General features: G+C 40.3%; 1 protein-coding gene across 1 annotated transcript; it reads left to right on the forward strand.

The window, feature by feature from the left end:
• The first annotated feature begins 96 nt into the window (after window positions 1-96).
• pgm5 (phosphoglucomutase 5) lies at window positions 97-19,934 on the forward strand. The gene is made up of 11 exons (XM_086075637.1): window positions 97-517; window positions 3,100-3,262; window positions 3,335-3,481; window positions 5,024-5,149; window positions 5,228-5,418; window positions 6,895-7,049; window positions 10,008-10,123; window positions 13,512-13,647; window positions 15,000-15,183; window positions 18,004-18,141; window positions 19,485-19,934. The coding sequence occupies exons 1-11, from the start codon at window positions 260-262 to the stop codon at window positions 19,572-19,574; spliced, it is 1,704 nt and encodes a 567-aa protein (XP_085931763.1). The 5' UTR covers window positions 97-259; the 3' UTR covers window positions 19,575-19,934.
• The last annotated feature ends 743 nt before the right edge of the window (window positions 19,935-20,677 follow it).

Consider the following 20,677-nt stretch of genomic DNA (forward strand, 5'->3'; position numbering starts at 1 on the left):
GTACCATCAGTCAGAGTCTATTTATATATGTGGTCTGGATCCTCCCAGTGCGACCCCCCCCCCCCCTTCCTCTCTAGTGTCAGTTGTTCATGCTTATTAGGAAGAGAGGGGAGCTGTCACACTGACTCTGTTCCGAGGGATGTAGCAGCTCTCCGGTGAGGACGTCTTCGTGGCCAGCGCTCTCTCTACAAGCCACATTCTCCGTTTTTTTTTTACTTTTGTTTTTTTTTCTGTTGTTGGACCGTCTCCCGCTTCCACGATGGAGACGAGCCCCATTCCGGTGGTGACGGTCCAAACCACCCCCTTTGACGACCAGCGGCCCGGTACCAACGGGCTCCGGAGGAAGACGACCGTGTTCGAGGGGAAGAAGAACTACCTGCAGAACTACATCCAGAGCGTCCTGTCCTCTATGGACCTCCGGGACCGGCAGGGCTGCACCATGGTGGTGGGCAGCGACGGTCGCTACCTGAGCCGCGGGGCCATCGAGGTTATCGTCCAAATGGCGGCCGCCAATGGGGTGAGTATGGGAGGAGGAGGAGGAGGGGGCGGTTTGGAATCGGATTCCACTGCGAACCAACTCTCACAATTAACTTTTGTTTGTTTGTTTTGATGTTTTAACCACTCATCTTTTAAAATATAAGCGTGTGCGTATTTATTACAGTACATAACAGTACAGTGAGTTTTGAAATAGCATGTGATAACAACTGTCATCTCCCAAACCACTTGGCTACTAGCAGTCTTTGAGCTATACTTCAGTAAAAGTGAAAGTATCTTAACTTAAGATACGATCACTTTAACTGAAGTATAGCATTCTTAACAGAACAGAACTTTTGTACTGTACACGTTAGTCACCTACGTTGTAGAATATTACTTAATAATTATGTGTCAGACATTTGATGTACAGTATAGGCAACTTCAATATCAGAAGTAATTTGATGGTAAATGTAATAGGCCTACTTAAAGTAAGGTACTAATGAATAGGCCTATGTCTGCTATATTTGACACACCACAAAGAGTTTTGCATATCTATCCATTTGTTGTACCGCTTATCCTGGCAAATTTTAAAATCACCAAACATATAAAGTGAGGACTCGTGAAAAATCAAGCCCTTCTCTCCTCTCTCTCAAATGCATAGAGTGAAACTCATTTCCGAGTTCATTCTACAGGGCCTTTAAGTACTGGATGTACCTGTAAAAGTAAGACTTTTTTTTTTAAAGGGAGCAGTTCAAAATTCGATTTTGAATACTATATAATGACAGTAGTTTGCTTTTGTCAAGTATTACAGGCTTTTTGGCTAATCAGCAGGGTCAGTGACACGGGAGTGAAAAAATGATGTCCTGTCCCAGTCCCGGACTATAGTGTAAAAACAAAATCGAATCTCGTCCCAACTCCTGTCCCATCCTGCTCCTGTTCAGAATGACTCCCGCTCCCATTTTGGAGGTCAGCAATAAAACATAAAAAAAACACATCAGTCTGAGTTTTTTTCTCCTATACTGGATAATGTCGCTCCCGTCTACTCCCATTAACTTTTTTTATCCTGTCCCATCCCAATCCCATGATCAAAGCTAAAATTGACTCCCATTCCGCGGGAATCCCGTATAATTCCCGGGACCCGCGGGATTATCGGACAAAATGTCAGCCTCTAGTCAGCGAGAGCGCAGACTTTGATGTGATCAGTGCGCACGTTTGCTTTTCCTACATTTTTTTTAAAATCAATGACAGTGTAGTCATTTGTTTTCATATTAAATTAGCGATTGAACAAGATTTTGGGATGGTATTGTGTTGATGTTTGTGCAAAACAGAATTGTGATTTCTTTTTGGAGATGTGAGGATTCTTCCAAACAGCAACGATATTTATAATTTAAAGGTTGATAATTACTGCAAAATTTATGCTAGTTTTTGTTAGCCTATCTTCAGCGCCTATTAGCATTAAACTAGTACACTTTTGTGAGGGAAAGTTATGTGGTTTGGCTAAATCCAAAACCTGTTCGGCTATTTGTCTTTGTTTTAGTTTTAGTGTAGACTTAATTTGGGAGGGTCAGCTTGCAGAAAGGATGTTTGTTTTTTTATGAAGAAAAACTGCTTGATGTTGTGAAATTTTGTACTGCCATCTAGCGGTGTATAAAAAAAAATATATATATTGCTTGAGACACAAGGTAAAAAATTGACAGTTGACGGCTTGTATTTGAAAAACTCCCAATTTGGGTCATTCATAAGTCAAGTTACCAGTACATTCAAATTAGAGCAGAGGGCAACTGCAAAATGGGTAGCCCATGTCCATTGCTTGCTAATCCGACTCGGGTGTCACAATCAGGGCTGCTGCACCCATTTTGACACACGGAAAGGATCCGATTAAGTAATTATTTGTGTTAACACAAGGAAACGTGACAGCTCTCCAACGAATGAAAGCTGGAAGTGAGCGAGAAAATCCCCACAGCTCCGCTCTGACATCTTCATAATTGCTTTGGAGCGCCTCCAAGGGAACATCTGAAGGGAATCTGATTTTGTTTTGGAGCCAAATGTCTCTGAGTGTCACTCTTATCAGCGCTTCCATCCATCCTGCTCTATTTTCCGGTCTTATGTTTGTTCCCCTCCACCTTTCTCTCTCTTGGGTCAGGCTCTTGAGTGAACATGACTTAGACAGAGTGCCGCACATCATTCTTTAACATACGCACTTATGCATGTTAAGGAGCATAAATGCCTCTCTGGGGAGGACACGCTTATTATGGGATGCTGATGCCGTTACCGGGTTATGAGCAGCAGACAATTATAAATAGAGAGTGTGGCTCCACTCTGTTATGTTATTTAGGCTCCACATGTCGCGCAGAGATTTGGCTTTTCAAAGTGGCACAACTTAGTAAACAGTAGTGATTAAATCATAAAAGTCATGAGTATTTTTGAATTTTTTTGAAGTGTGTGTTCTTGACATCTCCCTGTCCTTTCACGACCAATGACATTCCTCAAATAGTCCTTCGTTGTTCTGAAGTATCACATAGGCCTCAATATTTGTTGTCTATAAGGTGGCTGATGCACAACATTGTAAAACCCTCCACTGTTTTGGGGACTCATCCATGTGGATCCTGTGCCTGCAATGTGCAGATCGGTCGCCTGGTAATCGGCCACAATGGCCTCCTGTCCACCCCTGCTGTCTCCTGCATCATCAGGAAGATCAAAGCCATTGGTGGGATCATCCTCACAGCCAGTCACAACCCCGGCGGCCCCGGAGGAGACTTCGGCGTCAAGTTTAACGTGGCTAACGGAGGTAAGGGTGGAGTTGAGCAGCCTCTTGTTTTAGACTATAGTTTCCTGGTTGGTTTTTGGTTTTGTGTGACAGGCCCATCTCCAGACACGGTGATGGAGCGGATCCATCAGGTGAGCCGCACTCTCGAGGAGTACGCCATCTGCCCTGACCTCCGTATCGATCTCTCGAGACTGGGACGACAAGACTTTGACCTGGAGAACAAGTTCAAACCTTTTCGAGGTACACTCAGTATCCCTGGACCTCAAAAAACATCTTTGGGTTTCCTGTATCTTAGTAAACATGCATTCATGTGTTAGACTGTGACTTGTGTTTCTCCTTAGCTGTCACCTTGGCGTACACCCTGTAAATGTAGAAACCCAGCACCATCATTAGCTGGCATCTCACCCATTGTTATTGCAGTCATTAGGCGGTTTACACGTTACTTATTGTAATCATTTTTAAAGGGGAAGTCCATTTTAAAACCTTCTTTACAATAATATGTTCTATGTGCCCTCACTAGTCTAAACACAGCATTCTGATTAATACTGCTTTTGTGGAATATGAATTAAGCAGCAAAATCCACCCCAGGGGACGACCGTTTTGCCACTTGCTATCGACTAAAAATGACATCGCAGTGCCTAAGCGCTTAGGTAATGACCGTCGCGGCTCACCTGTTTTCTGTGTTTGGTCATGTGACTTTCGCAAGCTGAGTCCATAGGTACTGTGATGTAATTTACATTTTTCAAAAGGAGTAAGAAGAAGCATACGTATTTGTTCCTAACTTCCTACCAGCTAATCTCTATTTTATTATTAATATAAAAGCAATATTTAGGAATATTCATATGCTACTATCCGTATCCGTACCTATAATATATACCATAATATATAATATGATACACCAGTCCACTTTCTGGCCACAATACTAAATTTATTTATTAATTTTACTAAGCAATTTAATTATTATAAATGATAACATGAAAAAGAATATGAGTTTAACATTTACATTCAAATATAATTATCAGGGTTTTTCCTGTCCGAAATTGAGGCAGAGGTGGTATCACCCTGACTATGATGGGTGACTACCGATACCAGTTATCAGTATCGGTGCCAATACCAGTCTTTTTTTTAAGGTATCGGTACTCGCGGTGGTGACCGATACAATTATGGGCCGCCATCCTGCAACCGGCACTAGAAATGAGAAATTATATGAATACAAAGTTTCCATTCATTTTTGCAATTTTTTGAACTACAATCATTTAAAAAAATCATCCACTAGTACATGTTGTAAAACACTATTATGTTTATTGTATATACTGTGTTTTTATGACTTTGGCGATGGCTGGAGTGCGCCTCTGCCTCGCAACCAGGAAATGGGCGTGTACAACGTTGCTGCATGATCTGGTTCTTCTTCGGTACATTAATTAAATAATTTTTATTTTTTTAAGAAATCATTTTTTTCTTCGGTTGTTGCTTCAGCTCATTCCGGGGCACTGCTGTTGATATAGCGCCTCCATTAAGATGTGTTCCTGCCGAGCTCAATCAACACAGCTGGAGCGCTGTGTTGAGCGACATGAGTGGCTCAGGCTGGAGGTGGCAAGCAAATTAGTTGGAGGTTGCTGCCCTGAATTTTGTACACAGGAAAAACCCTGTTTACTATATAGTTAGTTAATTATAGTGAAATTAGTTATAAAATTACATATTAAAATGAGCTATGAGCTACCTTTTTGTGCTGTGTGTGTGTGATGAGCGGCTGTAAAAAAAAATTTTTGACTATGTTTCCAGTGGAGATTGTGGATTCAGTGGAGGTGTACCTCCAACTGTTGCGAAACATCTTCGACTTCAGCGCCATCAAAAGTCTTCTGACAGGACCGGAGCAGCTGAAGATACGCATCGACGCTATGAACGGAGGTGAGACCGTCATCATTTTGTGACGATAGCCAACTGAGCCTCTTGTCAGTGTTAATGGCATCTCCTTTGCTGTTACAGTGATGGGCCCTTATGTCCGTAGAATCCTGTGCGATGAGCTTGGGGCCCCCGCTAACTCCGCCATCAACTGCGTCCCAATGGAGGACTTCGGGGGCCGGCCCCCCGAGCCAAACTTGACGTATGCCTCTTCGCTGGTGGAAGCCATGAAGGGAGGCGACTTTGGCTTAGGCGCTGCCTTTGACGCAGACGGGGTGAGAGTCTCAATGGTGTCGGCTAGCTGCTAAACGCTAACGGCTTGCATTTGGAGTATAGAGGGAGATAAGCTGTGTGGAAAGATAGCGGGTCCTATCACAGCTGTTTGGCACTACACTGACTCACTGTCACCTCTTAAAAAACAAAGTGGTTTTAAAAGACTTGCTTGTTCGTGCTAAAATGTTAATGGTATGCTAAAAATTGTATTCAGCTTTTTCCAAGGGTCTACACTACGACAGCGTATTAGGGCCACTTATAAACTTTATAAAGTGGCAAATTTGCTTTTTTTTTTCTCGGAATATTTCTCCCGCCCTCTAAAAAAATATATTTATACGTGGCCCTAATACGCCGTCCTACCACACAGCATCTTCATGACCATTATAATTTTGTGTGCTTCTCCAAATACTTGAAATGTCATCACTTTCTTCAATAAAAAAAGAAGAAGAAGACCTTTTTACATTGGTCCATACAGTACTGCATATGCAGTTATAGTGTAGTTGGCTGTGAAAGTAGTGGTGCACACTCCTGACGGCACGGGTTCAATTCCGGGTCAAAAAACTATGCCCAACAAATTATGTGAGTGACTGCTGATGCGACAAGCCGAAAGTTGCAACTGCAGGATGCTATATTATTTAAACAAAAAAAAAAAAGGTTGGAGAATGCCCAGGAGGATACATTATGGTCATCTTCCACCAAATACTTATCTGTAGCGAGTCACATGGCTTGTGAGGGAAAGAAGGATAATTATCGTAAATCTGTCACTTGCTGATGGATTGCTATGTAGAGCGTTAGTCATGTTTATTTATTGTCACACAGACGAATAATAAAATATGCATAAATATGACAAAATTGAAGAAAGATAGTTTAGAAGTCAAGAGCCGCATTGAATGTTTCTCAAAATGTGTTTTAGATGCTCGAAAAAATATACTATAATATATAATATATATTGTTTTCTTTTCTTTAAAAAAACAAAAACAACTGAGAAAAAGCAACTGACTATAAAAACCCAATAATTTTCCAGCAAGCCATCCAATTGTAATCATTACTGCTTGTTGTGGACACACACACAGATACAGCCCACCATTTCCTGAACAAATGATCTTATCATCAGGGGAATGATGTCATATGAGCTCCCATCAGGATCAAAAACTTCACAGTGATTAGTGAGGGTGTTTGTAAGATGTTATGTCATGCTGTCATCTTTATCTCGCCCAAAAGCAGACACTGAGCATACAACAAGTTTAAGCTCATTGCAAACCTAGTTCATCTACAGTCATTACAACATTTGGTACACCTTCAACTCGATGAGCTCCAGTGGAATAATAATTAACAGCCCTGCTCCACAGTATTGAGGTGTTCTGGGTTCGATTCTCGGCTTGCTGTGTGAAGTGCGCCGGCATACTGCGCCTTGGTCATTCCAAAAAGATGCATGTGATTATAATTTTCCGTATGTCCGTTTGTGCTCTTTCTACCAGGACCGCTACATGATCCTCGGGGAGAACGGCTTCTTTGTGAATCCGTCGGACTCTGTGGCCATCATGGCCGCCAACCTGTCCTCCGTGCCTTACTTCCGACAGGTGGGAGTCAAGGGCTTTGCCAGGAGTATGGCCACCAGCGCTGCGCTCGACAGGTACAACAAACAACACACACACTTTGCTTAGTGAGTGTTATTTCAGGGATGGCACTCTCAGATGACGACTGACTTCACTATGAATTTGCGATCATGTAAACCGGCCCTCACACACTCACATTCACACACACTATACACACTTTTACTCACAGGCTATAAATATGATGTGTTATGTGAGGGAAGAGTAGAGCAGGGGGCATTTAATGAATGAGTGTCATCGCTAAAGTTAGGGCCGTTTAAATTGTTCCACAAAAGTGGATTGTGAATGGGGAGAATCCCAGCTTTGCATTTGCCACAATGTGCTAATGCAAAATTCTACTTGCTGTGGTTATTATTTTTTACAGTGGATTATTTATTTTTTTACATTAGATGGCCTCATAATTTGTGGGTTATTTGAGGATACGCGAGTAGAAACGTCAAAACTAAACACACGTGCTAGTCCCTTCACTGTGGACGCTGGGGTGTGATAACTCCACATTCTGCACTTGGCTGACCTTAGTTTCCTCTTGATCAAAATTTGTCTCCTTGCCATGGGTTTGTTAGTGTCTCATTACAACTGATACATTCAATGCGGTTTTCCTAGTTTCCAATGGGGCTATTTTGAAGTAGAAAACCAAGGCAAGTAAAGCTGAGCCAATGCAAAACTGTGCCAAGGAGAATCCCTACAATTAGGACTCAAGGAGAGAAACAATATTATTCTGTCAAAGTGCTTTGTCCAATTTTGCACCCAAAATTAAATGCTTGTTGAATGTGTAATCCAGATGACCATCAAACGTTAATCAAAACAAAAGAGAGAAAAAAAAGACTGCAATGATTTATTTAATAATACAGCGGTGCCTTGATTCCCAAGTTCAATTTGTTGCATGAGCATGCTTGTAACTGGTGTCTCAAATGATCTTTCCCGATGAAAATGCATTCATCTGTCATAGCGGCCCAAAAACACACAAAAATATAATTTTTTTTTTTTTTTTTAAATGGCAGTGTAGTATTATACTGTATTTTTCGGACTACAAGTCACTACGTCAGTTTAAAAAATGCATCATTAAAAAAGAAAAAAAAAGTACAAGATGCTTTGGACTCTCATTTTTTGGGGCAAATTTTATTTTCCAAAAACCGAACAGCTCGGCTCGGACTCCCACCCAAAATCCCTGTTCCCTAATTGTGTTGAAGGCACTGAAGGAGTTTTGGTTAAATTCAGAACTTCCACTCCAACGACAGATTTTTTTTCCTTTTTAGTCTAAAATGGCTTACTTTAACTAGAATTCTAAAACCGCATTGTGGCCAAAGGCATAGACGAATCCTGGTCAGGATGCTGAAGAACGTGGTGGCAATGCAGCTATTTGCCAACCGCCAAAAGAAAGTACAAGAAGAAGAAGAAGAAACACCGGATTTCAAGAATATTAAGTTTGGGATTGTAATACAAGACAAAAAAAGGGAAATGATGCTCAATAATTTGATAATAATGGCAAAACTGTTTATTCACAAATGTAGATTTATTAAATGTCGACCTTTGTTTTTAATTTATTGTAAGGAAATTGAAGGGTTTGGAAGGACATTGAGGAGGGTTAAGACAAAGCAAGTCTTATCGGTCGGTATTAAATAACTTGAAAAATGTACTGTCTGATTAGACCTTTTTTTTTTTTTTGGTTTTTTTTGGTTTTTGTTGTGTTTTGTTTTGTTTGTTTTCTTTTTCTTGTGTCTCGTTTGACAGCATCGTTCGGGTTTGAGTGCTCAGTTTGAATTGGATGTTGGAGTTTTAGTTAATAAAGAAAGCAAAAAAAAAAGAAAAAAGAAGAAGTAGTCATTGCAGCTTGCGTGACTTATCGCTAGTTTGGCATGCGGTATCCGCCACAAGGATTTACGGCACCAAACTACTGATAAAACTCAACCAGGGTTGTGTCCCTTAGCTATTTAATATAAGGCGTCAGCGTTCAGGTCAAGGAAGAACTTCCATTTCAAGTCCAAGTAAAGCTCCAGCATGCAACGCTTTTTGTCGGAATGCCAGACCAAAGCTTTTAAATCTCAGCTGAGCTCTCGTCAGTGGAGACGGGTCACTGGATGCTATGTTTGGCAAAATGTGAAGTCCAGGCCAAAAGCTTATAATATTTCACTCCCTCCCCACTTGTTGCTGCTTTGAATGTACTGAGCAGTTTGTGCTGATGTTAGCAACCTGGACATTTGTGCTCGTGCAGTTTCGAGCCTCAAAACCTCATGGGAGAATCGTATTTTTTTTTTCTGTGTGGAATGTCAGGCTTTCCGTTCCAGCCCTTAGGTCCCTGAGGACAACATTGGTTTACTCTTATTTGGTCATTTATCCCATTTTCGTGTAAACAACTGCGATGGGCACTCTGGGGGCTTTATTTGTGTATGGCAAGATTTATGGATGGATAGATATGCTCTGTATATCCACTCACATACTGTATTTTAAAATCCAAGGAAGATCCCGCAGTGAGTTCCACAGTCAGTTTTTGACGCTATTTTTCCACACGCAAACATTTCAAGTTAACTGCTGAGTCTATTTTAACGCTGTTGCTAACCAAAACAGCAGTATACCTACCAAAGCAAAGCACAGTCTCTCAAATGAAGTCTGACATCTTACTGCATTTTTCCAATGAGTTCCTTGTAATAAAGATGGTCTCATACTAAATTCAATTTAATTTCAAAAATAAAAATAAAAAGGCCTTCCGCCCATTATAAGAATCTCTCATCTTCATTTGAGAAAATAAACACCCTGGACCACTATTGTGTGCTCATCTCCTCTCCAGGGCTCACTTTCAAAGGCGACATGAACTTCACCGACTTTGTTCATTAAAGTGGAGGACCTGTTGGCTCTTCATGAAGCATTTGAAAGTTCACAGTAACTTTTTTACTAGCAAGGATTGCTGTTTACTAGAAGCATACATAGCGTGTGCTTCAAAAAGATTTACTTGAGTGTGTTTTTTTGAAAACTCTTTTTAGGGTAGCCAAAACCATGAAATTGGCACTGTACGAGACTCCTACTGGTTGGAGGTACTTTGGGAACCTGATGGACTCCGGCCGTTGTTCCCTCTGTGGGGAGGAAAGTTTCGGGACAGGTACCGCATCTCCTTGACATGTAGCAAAACTTGACTCAAGCAAAAACAGGGTATCACTCTTTGCTATTTGACCGACCTTATGACCCTGTTCGCATGAGAGGTTGTAATAAAACTTGAAATAGTAGGAAACGGTCTCATCATTTCAGGGTTACTTGAAAACGTTCTATTCCCTGAAGCTTTGAAGCTAAGAACCAAATGTAGCAGTTCTGTGGGAAAATGCAGCAGTTTGTGGAGCTTGTTATGACTCACCTTTATTTTGGAGTGTGTCCGTGTTGCAATCATAAAACACAGAGATCTGTTCTCACAGGAATTTTGTCTGATTTTTCCAAAAAGTGAGATCATAATTTATTGAAAACTGACATATTTGTGCGATTACATTACAATGTTTTGCTTGTTTTATTTATTAATTTTTACTTAATTAAACTTTTGCTATGAAAATAATATTCACATTATTTTTGTCCATTTGAACGTAATACTTCATTTCATGAGGACACATTGAGCACTTAAAGGGACAGTGTGTATTATTTAGTGCCATCAAGTGGCATTAATTTTAAAAACCCACTATTTCAATAATATGCAAAAAAAAGTTCTATCACATCAACAACATACATTTATTTTTTTATATTATAATCGTAGGTCTAGTAATCGTTAATTGTATTACATTGGTTGCGCCGCGCCTTACAGGAGGCTGACATTTTTCACCGCCATCTTTCTGCTATGGAAGAACTTCACAAACGTAGTTAACCTCTGGTGGTAGTTGCAGCTCGAGTCGGACCCAGCGGGTCGACTGCCGCTTACCTTCTATAGCTGGGGCCTGCAGGTGGTCATCACTGAGTCATGTGATTTGGGCTCCCGTGGCTTGCCTCCCTCTGCTTAGCTCTCGCTAGCTTTTACTAGCTTCTCTCGATAGCGGCTTATTGCTCGCTCGCTCACTCCAATTAATAATTGGTAGTAGATGGTGTTAGGCCTAAGCTTGCAAAGTGTGGTCTGTCTGAGGCACTGTAGTGTGTGTGCTTCTAAATTGTTGCATTCTATTAGTTCACCACTATATGGAACTAAATATTAATAGGGGTGGGAATGTTTGAATGTCTCACGATTCGATTCCAATTTTTGGGCCTGCGATTCGATTCAGAATCGATTTTCAATGGGGAACGATTTTTTATTCAAAATGATTTGATTGACAAGGATTTTTGCTTAAATCTATAGATGTGCTAGGAATTGTAATGATCTACTCCAGTCTGACTCGCTAATGCTAATTAGCGCGCTACTCGAAGCACTTTTATCACTCAAAATAACTTTTATTGGAATAACTTGATCGTGACTTTTTCCTTCTACTCTCTAATGTGGCTACAACTTAAGTGTGTATCAGACCGCATGTAACCACACTGCCCCTAAGTGGCCAAATCGGGTACAACATGAACAGCGCTCCAAATTAAGGCACACAGACAAAGGCAAGACAATATAAAATAATTTAAATAAAATCGATTTTGGGACATTTAAAATCGATTCCGAATCGTACTAAATGAGAATCACGATTCTTATGAGAATCGATTTTTTTGCACACCCTTAAATATTACACACTGGACCATTTCCTAGCGCTGCTTCTTTTGGCTGGGAAGATTTACAATGGACGTCCATGTATTTTTGCTTTATTATGGTTATTACAACATGATCCAAGACTCTTGCCTCTGAGTGCAAATTGTTTATTACCGATTGAAAAGAAGGACAAATGAAAGGTCAAAATAACTCTTTAGCTCTTCTGTCTTTTTCTTTATCACACGGTCATTCTCTGGCAGGAGAGTGCATCCTGACTGCCTCCTAATAGATGTGGTGGCTGTGACCCTGGCTGCATGTGTAAATAATCCCCATTCTTTTGCTATAAAAGGAGACTGGAGTTCCCTTTCAATGACTGCAACACGCAGACAAGTCCCACTGAGGCACACAAGCGCATTTGCTGTGTCTACCTGCTTCCAACTCTTTTGAGACAATACAGGGGAAAGTGAAGCGGTCTGAGAGCGTGTAGCAAAGAGCAGACATGACTGCTGGGAGGCGAGAAATGAAAGGAGCACTCAGAGGAGCCTGTCTGTCCTTTTAAGGCCAGAAAGCTCAAAGGGAAGCTTTGCAGTAAATCATCTCGACGGTACACGACTTTCCCCGAACAGCTTTACAAATATCATTTATAATTATTATCATGTGATGTGCCACATTTTTTGACTGGAAAGGCCATTTGGAAAGCGATCCATTAGGTTGTCGTCATGTGATAATAGGATCTGATGCATTATGTGATACCAGACAAAGGGAGACAGACAGCAAGACTGGGATTAAACACTGGCGACTGTCACTTTCCTAACAGATGTCCGCCACAGCCGATCAGGAACAGCGAGAGCGTGTTATGCCATGCGTAAGAGAGATGCGTCTTTTTTTCATTTGGTCCTTTTCTGCTCCACGCCCTTTTAGGGAAGTGTTGCTCACACATTGGTTCTTGTTAAAATGTCAATAGAAACTGTGCAGCTGTCCACGCGCGGCAACCTAATAGCTCCCCAATGAAGGGTGTTAGCTCAGTGTGTGCGTGTACGTTTGGGCTTGTGACAGTGAACCCGTGGACAATAAGGTGCCAGACACTTCCTGGCTTTTGAAACTGGTTCACAGCACGGCACGATCATGTTCATGGAGATGGCCGAGTTGCACTTCATCAGCAGGTGATTGTCACTGGCTCGTTGGTCTAGAGGTATGATTCTCGCTTCGGGTGTGAGAGTGTTCGGGTTCAATTCCCGGACGAGAACTGCTGTTGGCGTTCTTCCTAAGAATGCTGAGCGCCATTCATAATGTAACTGCTTAAAAGCAAAATGCTAGCTTACGTTAAGTAGCTCATGCATTTCCTCAAAATAGTCTCCTCTCTCAAATAGACATCTAATAACGGAATATTTTTGCTTCATGCAAATAAAATAATTAACCATTGAATTCTGTTGCTAACCAAAACAGCAGCACCCACCAAACCACGTAAACTCGCACATAATAAATTATGGAGGCTTACCACAGTTCCCTTTCGCTGTATTAAAGATGATCTTATGTGGGCAGCCTTTAGCATTCCAATGAGACAATTACCTTTAGTTACTCCATGACGTATGTTCTGGCAGCCATGGGGTTTTGTTGTTCTTGACATTTCACAGCATTTCTTCATAATATTGTCTTTTATTTAGTTTGAAATGTAATAGTAACATTCAAACTCATTTCGGAAGTATAACAAAGACTTGTCTATAAGCATTTTCTCATCATAGTACTTTGTTTCTCAGAAAACATTGTATACAAGATGTAAGCACTGAAATTAAAAAATTGTGGTCAAAATTATTTCCTCGCTAAATTAATCAAAAGTTTTCTTCTCCTACAGGTTCAGACCACATTCGTGAAAAAGATGGTCTGTGGTCCGTGCTGACGTGGTTGTCTATCGTGGCGGCTAAAACACAGAGCGTGGAGCAGATTGTCCGAGAGCACTGGGCCAAGTTTGGACGCAACTACTTCTGCAGGTAAAGACGAGGACTGCTGCTTTGTTTGGAGTTATCCTGTCTTGAAATGCTCACCGCACAATTGCAACTCACAAGCGAGTCGGCTGTACTGCAAATCATCATCCCTTGTATGGATGAAGCCAAACATAACTCCTCAGCCTTCACCTTTGTCCATTCCTCCTCCGCCTCCTCCTCCTACAGTCGGCCTCCCTCTTATTTTAACATCTCCCCAGTGAGCAGCATAGATAGCAACGAGACTTAATGTTCCTGTTGCCGGTTACTGCTGCAGCTTTTTGTATTCCCACACTTCGCTTAGCCGACGCAAAGTTCCAGGTGCACGTAAACAAGACATTTAATGCGAAAATAAAATACATAGTGGTGTTGGTCAAGTAGTGTTCTCGCCAATACATTAAATGGCACTGTATTGAATTTTTTTTGTAATTTGTCTTGGCCTAAAGACCTTCATTACAGTATGTTCTCCTCGTCCAATTAGTGCTGCTTTTAGAAAAATGTAATGTTAGTCCGATAGTCTACTAGGGGGAGATCTTGATTTTTTTTCAAACATCCAACCATTTCTATAGCGAATGTCCCCATTGGAACTGGAGCCGATCTTACCTGACTTTAGGCAAATATTTATTTTTGAACGTTGGTGAATATGTGAATGTGCCGATTTTAATGTGCGCCGCACCTTGTCCCGCCGCACGCATCCGTGCCCGCCTGTGCGAACTACACGGCAGAAAATGCTCAACCCTCGTTTGGTGTTTAATGTACCATTAGCGTGTGGGCACGTTTCAATTTATATTGTGCTTTGTTAAAATGCCAGTATTAAATAAATATTTTATAATAATATTATAATTTTAATTAATTGTAATAAATGCAATGATAGTAAAAATTGGCAATATTTTTTTCCGGCATTTCGGCTTTCGGCCAAGCATTTTTCATTTTCGGTTTTCGGTTTCGGCCCAAAAAATGTCATTTCGGTGCATCCCTACTCTTGAATGAACCTAACAGGCATGTTAGGTTCATTCGTTATTGCATTTCCTTATAGACGAACATTTGCAACGCTAACGAATGTTGTTTTCATGTCAAGGTTTGCACAAGGTCCAAAACAGTCTTAATGGTCTATTTGTTTAGAGAACTATTAAGACTGTTTTGAGAATGTTAAAGGTTAGTGAAAACCGTTGCATGAAATCAACATTCGTTAGTGTTATATATGTTCACCCTTCAGTGGGATATGGACCTAAAGTCTTGAATGACCCTAACAGGCATGTTCTGGAATTTGTGAGAAAGCCCAAGATACAGAACTGACATGCATGCACAAAAATTGTGATTTTTGTCAAATATGAAGGTAAAAAATATAGAATTTGTGTCAGGTTCGACTACGAAGGCCTCGAGCCCCGTACTGCTTTCTACATGATGAGGGATCTGGAGTCGGTCATCTTGGACAAAGCGTTCAGCAGCCAGAAGTTCGCTGTCGGAGATCACATGTACAATGTGGAGCGGGCCGATAATTTTGAGTACATCGATCCAGTTGACGGAACGGTAGCGAGAAACCAGGTGAGCGCTGATTATGTAACATTGGAAATGACAGTAATGTTCTGTAGAATGTTAGCACGAGGCTCAGTGTGTACATTACTATTCACTGTGAGCAATGTTTATGTCAAGATCTGCTGTTACAGCACAGACAAATGATGTTACCAGGCAGCACAGTGCAGGAGTGTTAAGCACACCTGCCTCACATTACTGATATTCCGGGTTTGAATCTCTGCTTCAGCATTTGTGCGTTCTCATGTTGCTTCCTCCCACATTCCAAAAATCATGCATGTGAAATTCTTTGTAGACTTTAATTTGTTCGTAGGTATAAATGTTGTTGATCTGTACCCCGGCTTTACTTTGGGCAAAGTCAGGCTATTATAACAGATCATTTCTATTAGCATTGGGCACACGTGTCCATTAGCCTGACCTAGTTTGTCTCTGACAATCTCTTTTACATAACGTGTTTATTTGCTTTTACATCTATTAACCCACACCCCAAAATGTTGCTTTTTTGTCTCGTGTCCTAGTGTGATTGGAAATTAACAAGCTTGCTTTTCTAGCCACCTAAAAGATACATTTGAGAGTTTATTTGTGTTGAAGGTTCAATCATTTCGATCATGCAAAATGAGACGCGACTTCATGTTAAGGTTGGCTGTTCCTGCTCACAATCATGCATCATGGTTGTGTTTGGAGACAGACCACCCACACTGCTTCATCCGAGGAGATCCATGTTTGGATATGATGGTGGATCTTCCATTTTAAACCATATACAGACACACAAACAAAGCACACGCACACACACACACACACACACAAACACTCGAAAAGTCTTGTGTGTACTTCCTGTATGCGCCCCCGTCCTCCTCTGAAGTTTTCCCAGCTGACTCCCATTGGGGCTCCTCTAAAACGTCTGGCTCTGACACTTGCCCCACCCTGCCACATGCCTGACACACTCACAAGCACACACACGTGCACTCCACTCTGATTTGTGCATACTAGCAGTTGGCGCAAACACACATACCAACACCCTGCCACTTTGTGCGACAGTTTTATAGAGCGGTGAGGAGAACGCCAATCACAGCACTGATGAGAAAGCGTTACCATGGTTACAGTTTGGTCCCTCGTCCCCAAAATGTGGTTTTAACCTCGCCGGTAAACCCTCCAGACACGGTTGCCCCCAGTGTGTGTTATTGTAGCACACATTCCTGCCAGGCCAGAATTATATCAGCTGTTGCCTCCGCTCTCCAGCAGACAAGAACACACACACGCACGTAAACATATTCATGCACAGACCTGTTTGGTTGACCATACAAAGTTGTAGCATTCCTTCGAGACACAGACACCTCATTTGGACACTTCATTAGGTACACACTTGGATTATGTTATTTGCAAACTGTTATTTATGAACAAACTTATTTTTGCTTCCCATGGACACGTGGACTTAAGAGACAAAGATTTCTCTGTGGTTTTACACATGATGCGACATTTCTCCTGTCGTTCCATTGCCAATCACCGTGGCAACCGCTAACATTACCTTGGGATTCTTAAACGTTTGTTTGACAGTCTGAAAACCGTCACTAATGGGCTAACTGAACTAACTCACTTAAGACAGATTCAGGGTGACCAAAATTAACGTATTGAAAGTAGGAAGAAAGAAAGGAAGGATGTTATGAAAAGAAGGGAGGAAAGCAAGAAGGAAGGGAACAACATCTACAAACCCTTATCTACGCTAGAAACCCCATTTTGAAATCCTACTTTGTTGTCAATACTCTTCAAGTTAGCTATCTTAGCTGCCTTGAATGCAAGCTAACTTTAGCCCGGTGTAATAGCACCTCTGGTGCCACATCAATATAAGTTTGGAAATGCTATTGGCTTTATTTCCTTAGCATCTATTTTGATAGCTCAAAGATAACAAAAAAGTTGGATTCTCTTTTTTTTGTTCTTGAAGAATCACAGTGGACTCATGTTGAGTTTCATGAAGTCTCTGTATAGTCTTCAATAAAGATGTATATATATATTTTTTTTTTAACTCCCTTTATCATGATGGTTTGTAATATATTAGCTAAGGGACAAGATGTGTTTTGATTTTGTTGATTTGTATCTGAGTGGTATTAATATTTGCGTTCTTGAATAGCTATTAGTATTACAGTAGTACGTGACACATTACAGTAGCAGTAGTTATGAAGGGCAGTCTTGATTGCGGTCCCTTAAATAAAGTATGCATGCCTCTAGCGACATCTAGTGGATGTTTGCTGCTATTGTACATTGAAAATCCTCTCATTCACTAGTTTTTTTTCTGGATTGGCTGGCAACCAGTTCAGCGACCCTTGTGAGGAATAAGCAATTAAGAAAATTAATGGATGGATGGATGGATCTTCTCTTGATAGACATTAACAAATTATCCATTTGCGTTGCAAATATGAAATAAAGCTGTGAATGTGAATGAATGTATAATAATTTTTATACAAAAAATTATTAATGTTGTTTTCGTTGTTGTTTTTTGCTTAAATTGCCTTTAGCTCGCTTTCTTTACGAGCTAAAAGCTACATAAATCCTTCTGCAAATTGCTTTGCATGCTTGATTCTAAATACAAGATGTTGCCACGGTTACACATACAATAATGGTATAAGATCATTAAAAATATAATTCATTCTCTTGGCACCGTTATTGCTCCTTAATTAGATAAATTGATACTAATATATGAATGAATGATAAAAATAAAAAAAAGTCTGTCCTTTTTTCATATTTGTTTTAACATAGCAAAGAAAGGTATGAATGAACCACAAAAGAGAAGAAACCTGACAATCAAAATAACGCAATGCACATATTCTTCTCCCCCAGGGTTTGAGAATCGTCTTCAGTGACGCATCCCGTCTGGTGTTTCGGAAAAGCGGAAGCGGCGGTGGCATGGGTGCCGTCATCCGCATCTATGCAGAGAGCTTCGAGAGAGACCCTGAGAGACATGACAGAGAGACGCAGGTACTGTATGTGTGTGTGCATGTTGCCGCTGTCTTCATGATGGCAGGCCTTATTATGCCTGTGTGCACCTTCATGTGACTATAGAGTGTGTACCAATTAGAAGGACTGTCTCTGAGTGTTGTTATTGGTGTGTGGATAGGCACTGTACTTCAAGCCAATCTCATTAAAACTGCATAATAGCGAGGCAGATGACAATTATCCGTACAGTTTCATAACAATGTATCGAGCATCATCCTGCAAACTCAAAAATGATGTTAAATAATATTGTATAGGATCTGTATCTTTTATCAGAACTAAAATAAACAAAGATAATTAGATTAATTAAAATATAAATAAAGTGTAAATGGAGTTTGAAAAAAAACTTTTTGATGTTGTATAAATATATTTTATAAAAAATTATGACTTCATTATTGTGAAATTGAAACTTTATTATTGCAAAATTATGACTTCATTTTCATGAAATGCAAACATCAAAATTATCCTGTCAGAGTCGACATCGTACAATAACTTTTTTTCATATTAATAATTTGTTCTCGCAATGTTGAGACGTAATTGGAAAGCGATGACACACTATGGGTGTCCCTAGTGGGACAAGTCGAAAGGAAAAGAAGACGAAGAAAATTAAGCCTTAACTCACATATTACAATTGTTTCTCGTAAAATTAGGACATTTCTCTTTCTTGTAATATTATAATTATAAATGTATTATTGAGCATTTAAGACTTTTTTTCTCAATTGATGTCATCCATACCTTTAAAGGTGCATTGTGCCGTTTAAAAAGGCAATGTTAAAGCTTTTTCTGCATCATCCAGATGAGTACGAGTTTTACTCAGACTGCACCTATCAGCTTTTATCTTCCCTTTATAGTAGAGTGTGCGGATCCTCACACTCCACACTTTCTTTGGGGAGGGGAGGGGCGGATTTTTTCTTACCTCATTTGAAGTCATGTCTTCGTTTGTCAACTGTGGCTGTCGCGCACCATGAACGAGCCTGGCACAGATGCTGTAGTTACGCTTTGGGCCAGAGGTGGCAGTCAGGAGTAAAGAAAAGTGACAAACTGCACAAAAATCCTTTAAGCCATTGTTTTCAAAATAAATATCAGACGGAGGAAAAGTAAAACCCAGCTATATTTAATACTTTGATGTCTGCTGAGTTGAGGACTTTTTGTGGACATGTTCATTTAACCCACCATTAATAGATGCAAAATTGTAATTTAGGACTGAAAGACTGTTCAGTAAAATATCGAGTTGTCATGTACACTGAAAGTAACTGTCGAGATGTACTTGTCCGAGCACCCGTCTGGAGTGACGAATTTGGTCCCAAGCTGTGTGTTACTAAATGCAGGTGGTGCTGGGTCCTCTCATCGCCATCGCGCTCAAGATCTCCAACATCCACGAGAGGACGGGACGCCGCGGGCCGAACGTGATCACATGAGCGCAAAGAAGAAAAAAGAAGAAGAACACATTTTAGTGCCATCTGAAAGTGCCTAAAAAACTGTCCTCCCTGTATGTTTATACAGTCTAAAAAAAAATCCACTGTTCCCTCTCTCAATGGCCACCATCAATAGGGAGTTTTTGAATTATGGATGAAAAACGTGCAAACACGCCTAATGAATGCGCATGTGCATTTATTTGTGTTTAATGGAGTTGTTTAGCACCTAACAGGAGTTATTAACTCACCTTTATGCTGAGACACTTTTTTCCCCCAATGTTGTTTGTATGCGCCACTATAAAACACTTTCATGTAAAGCCAAGCTGGCAATGCATCACAGCTAATAAATCCTTGTGAAATCAATATGATGGAGTTTTATATTAAAATGGGCTTTAAAGCACATCAATCAGACACCCACTAAAAACTGACCCGTTTTGCCCCCGACCCACAGTTTGGGAAACCCTGGATGGTATTCAAGGCTGCTGCCTGAAGATAAGAGGAAAAGCGTTGATCTTTACAAGGTCTGAAATTGACACAGAGAAACGGAACTCGTAAACACACTAATTGCCGTGGTTACGAGTTGAGGATGTGCCAGTGGATATACGCGCCGATGTCTTTAGCCGTCTTTAGCAGTCACTTGTTATTGCACCTTATTGCACCATCCGGAGTCCAGACCCGTCTAGTCGTCAATCAAGCAAATGAGCATTACTGTTTTTCTCATATTTTGCTGCTCTACTGTCATCAAATAAGGTAACAAATATCCCTCTTTAATTTGTTTTTTTGTCAAAATGTGGAGCCAACCAATTTCAAGTCATTAAATGAAATAATAACAAATTATAAATACTAACAATAAATAATAATAAAACTACATTTAGAATAATGTATACAAATTATTACATTAGGTTTTTATTACTATTATTATTAAATTAGTACACCATATTATGCAAATAGCATTATTAAATACAATTAACACATTACATTACATACACACGTTAACTGAAAAAGCTTTTTTGTCAAAAGGGTGAATGGAAACTAATTGAAATTAATATAATAAAATTATGTTGACAAAATCTTGCACCATTAAAATATAGAATTAATACATTTAA

This window comes from Leptonotus elevatus, chromosome 5 (assembly GCF_054856555.1).
Source record: "Leptonotus elevatus isolate MCC_2025b chromosome 5, RoL_Lele_1.0, whole genome shotgun sequence".
In the NCBI taxonomy this organism is placed as follows: Eukaryota; Metazoa; Chordata; class Actinopteri; order Syngnathiformes; family Syngnathidae; genus Leptonotus; species Leptonotus elevatus.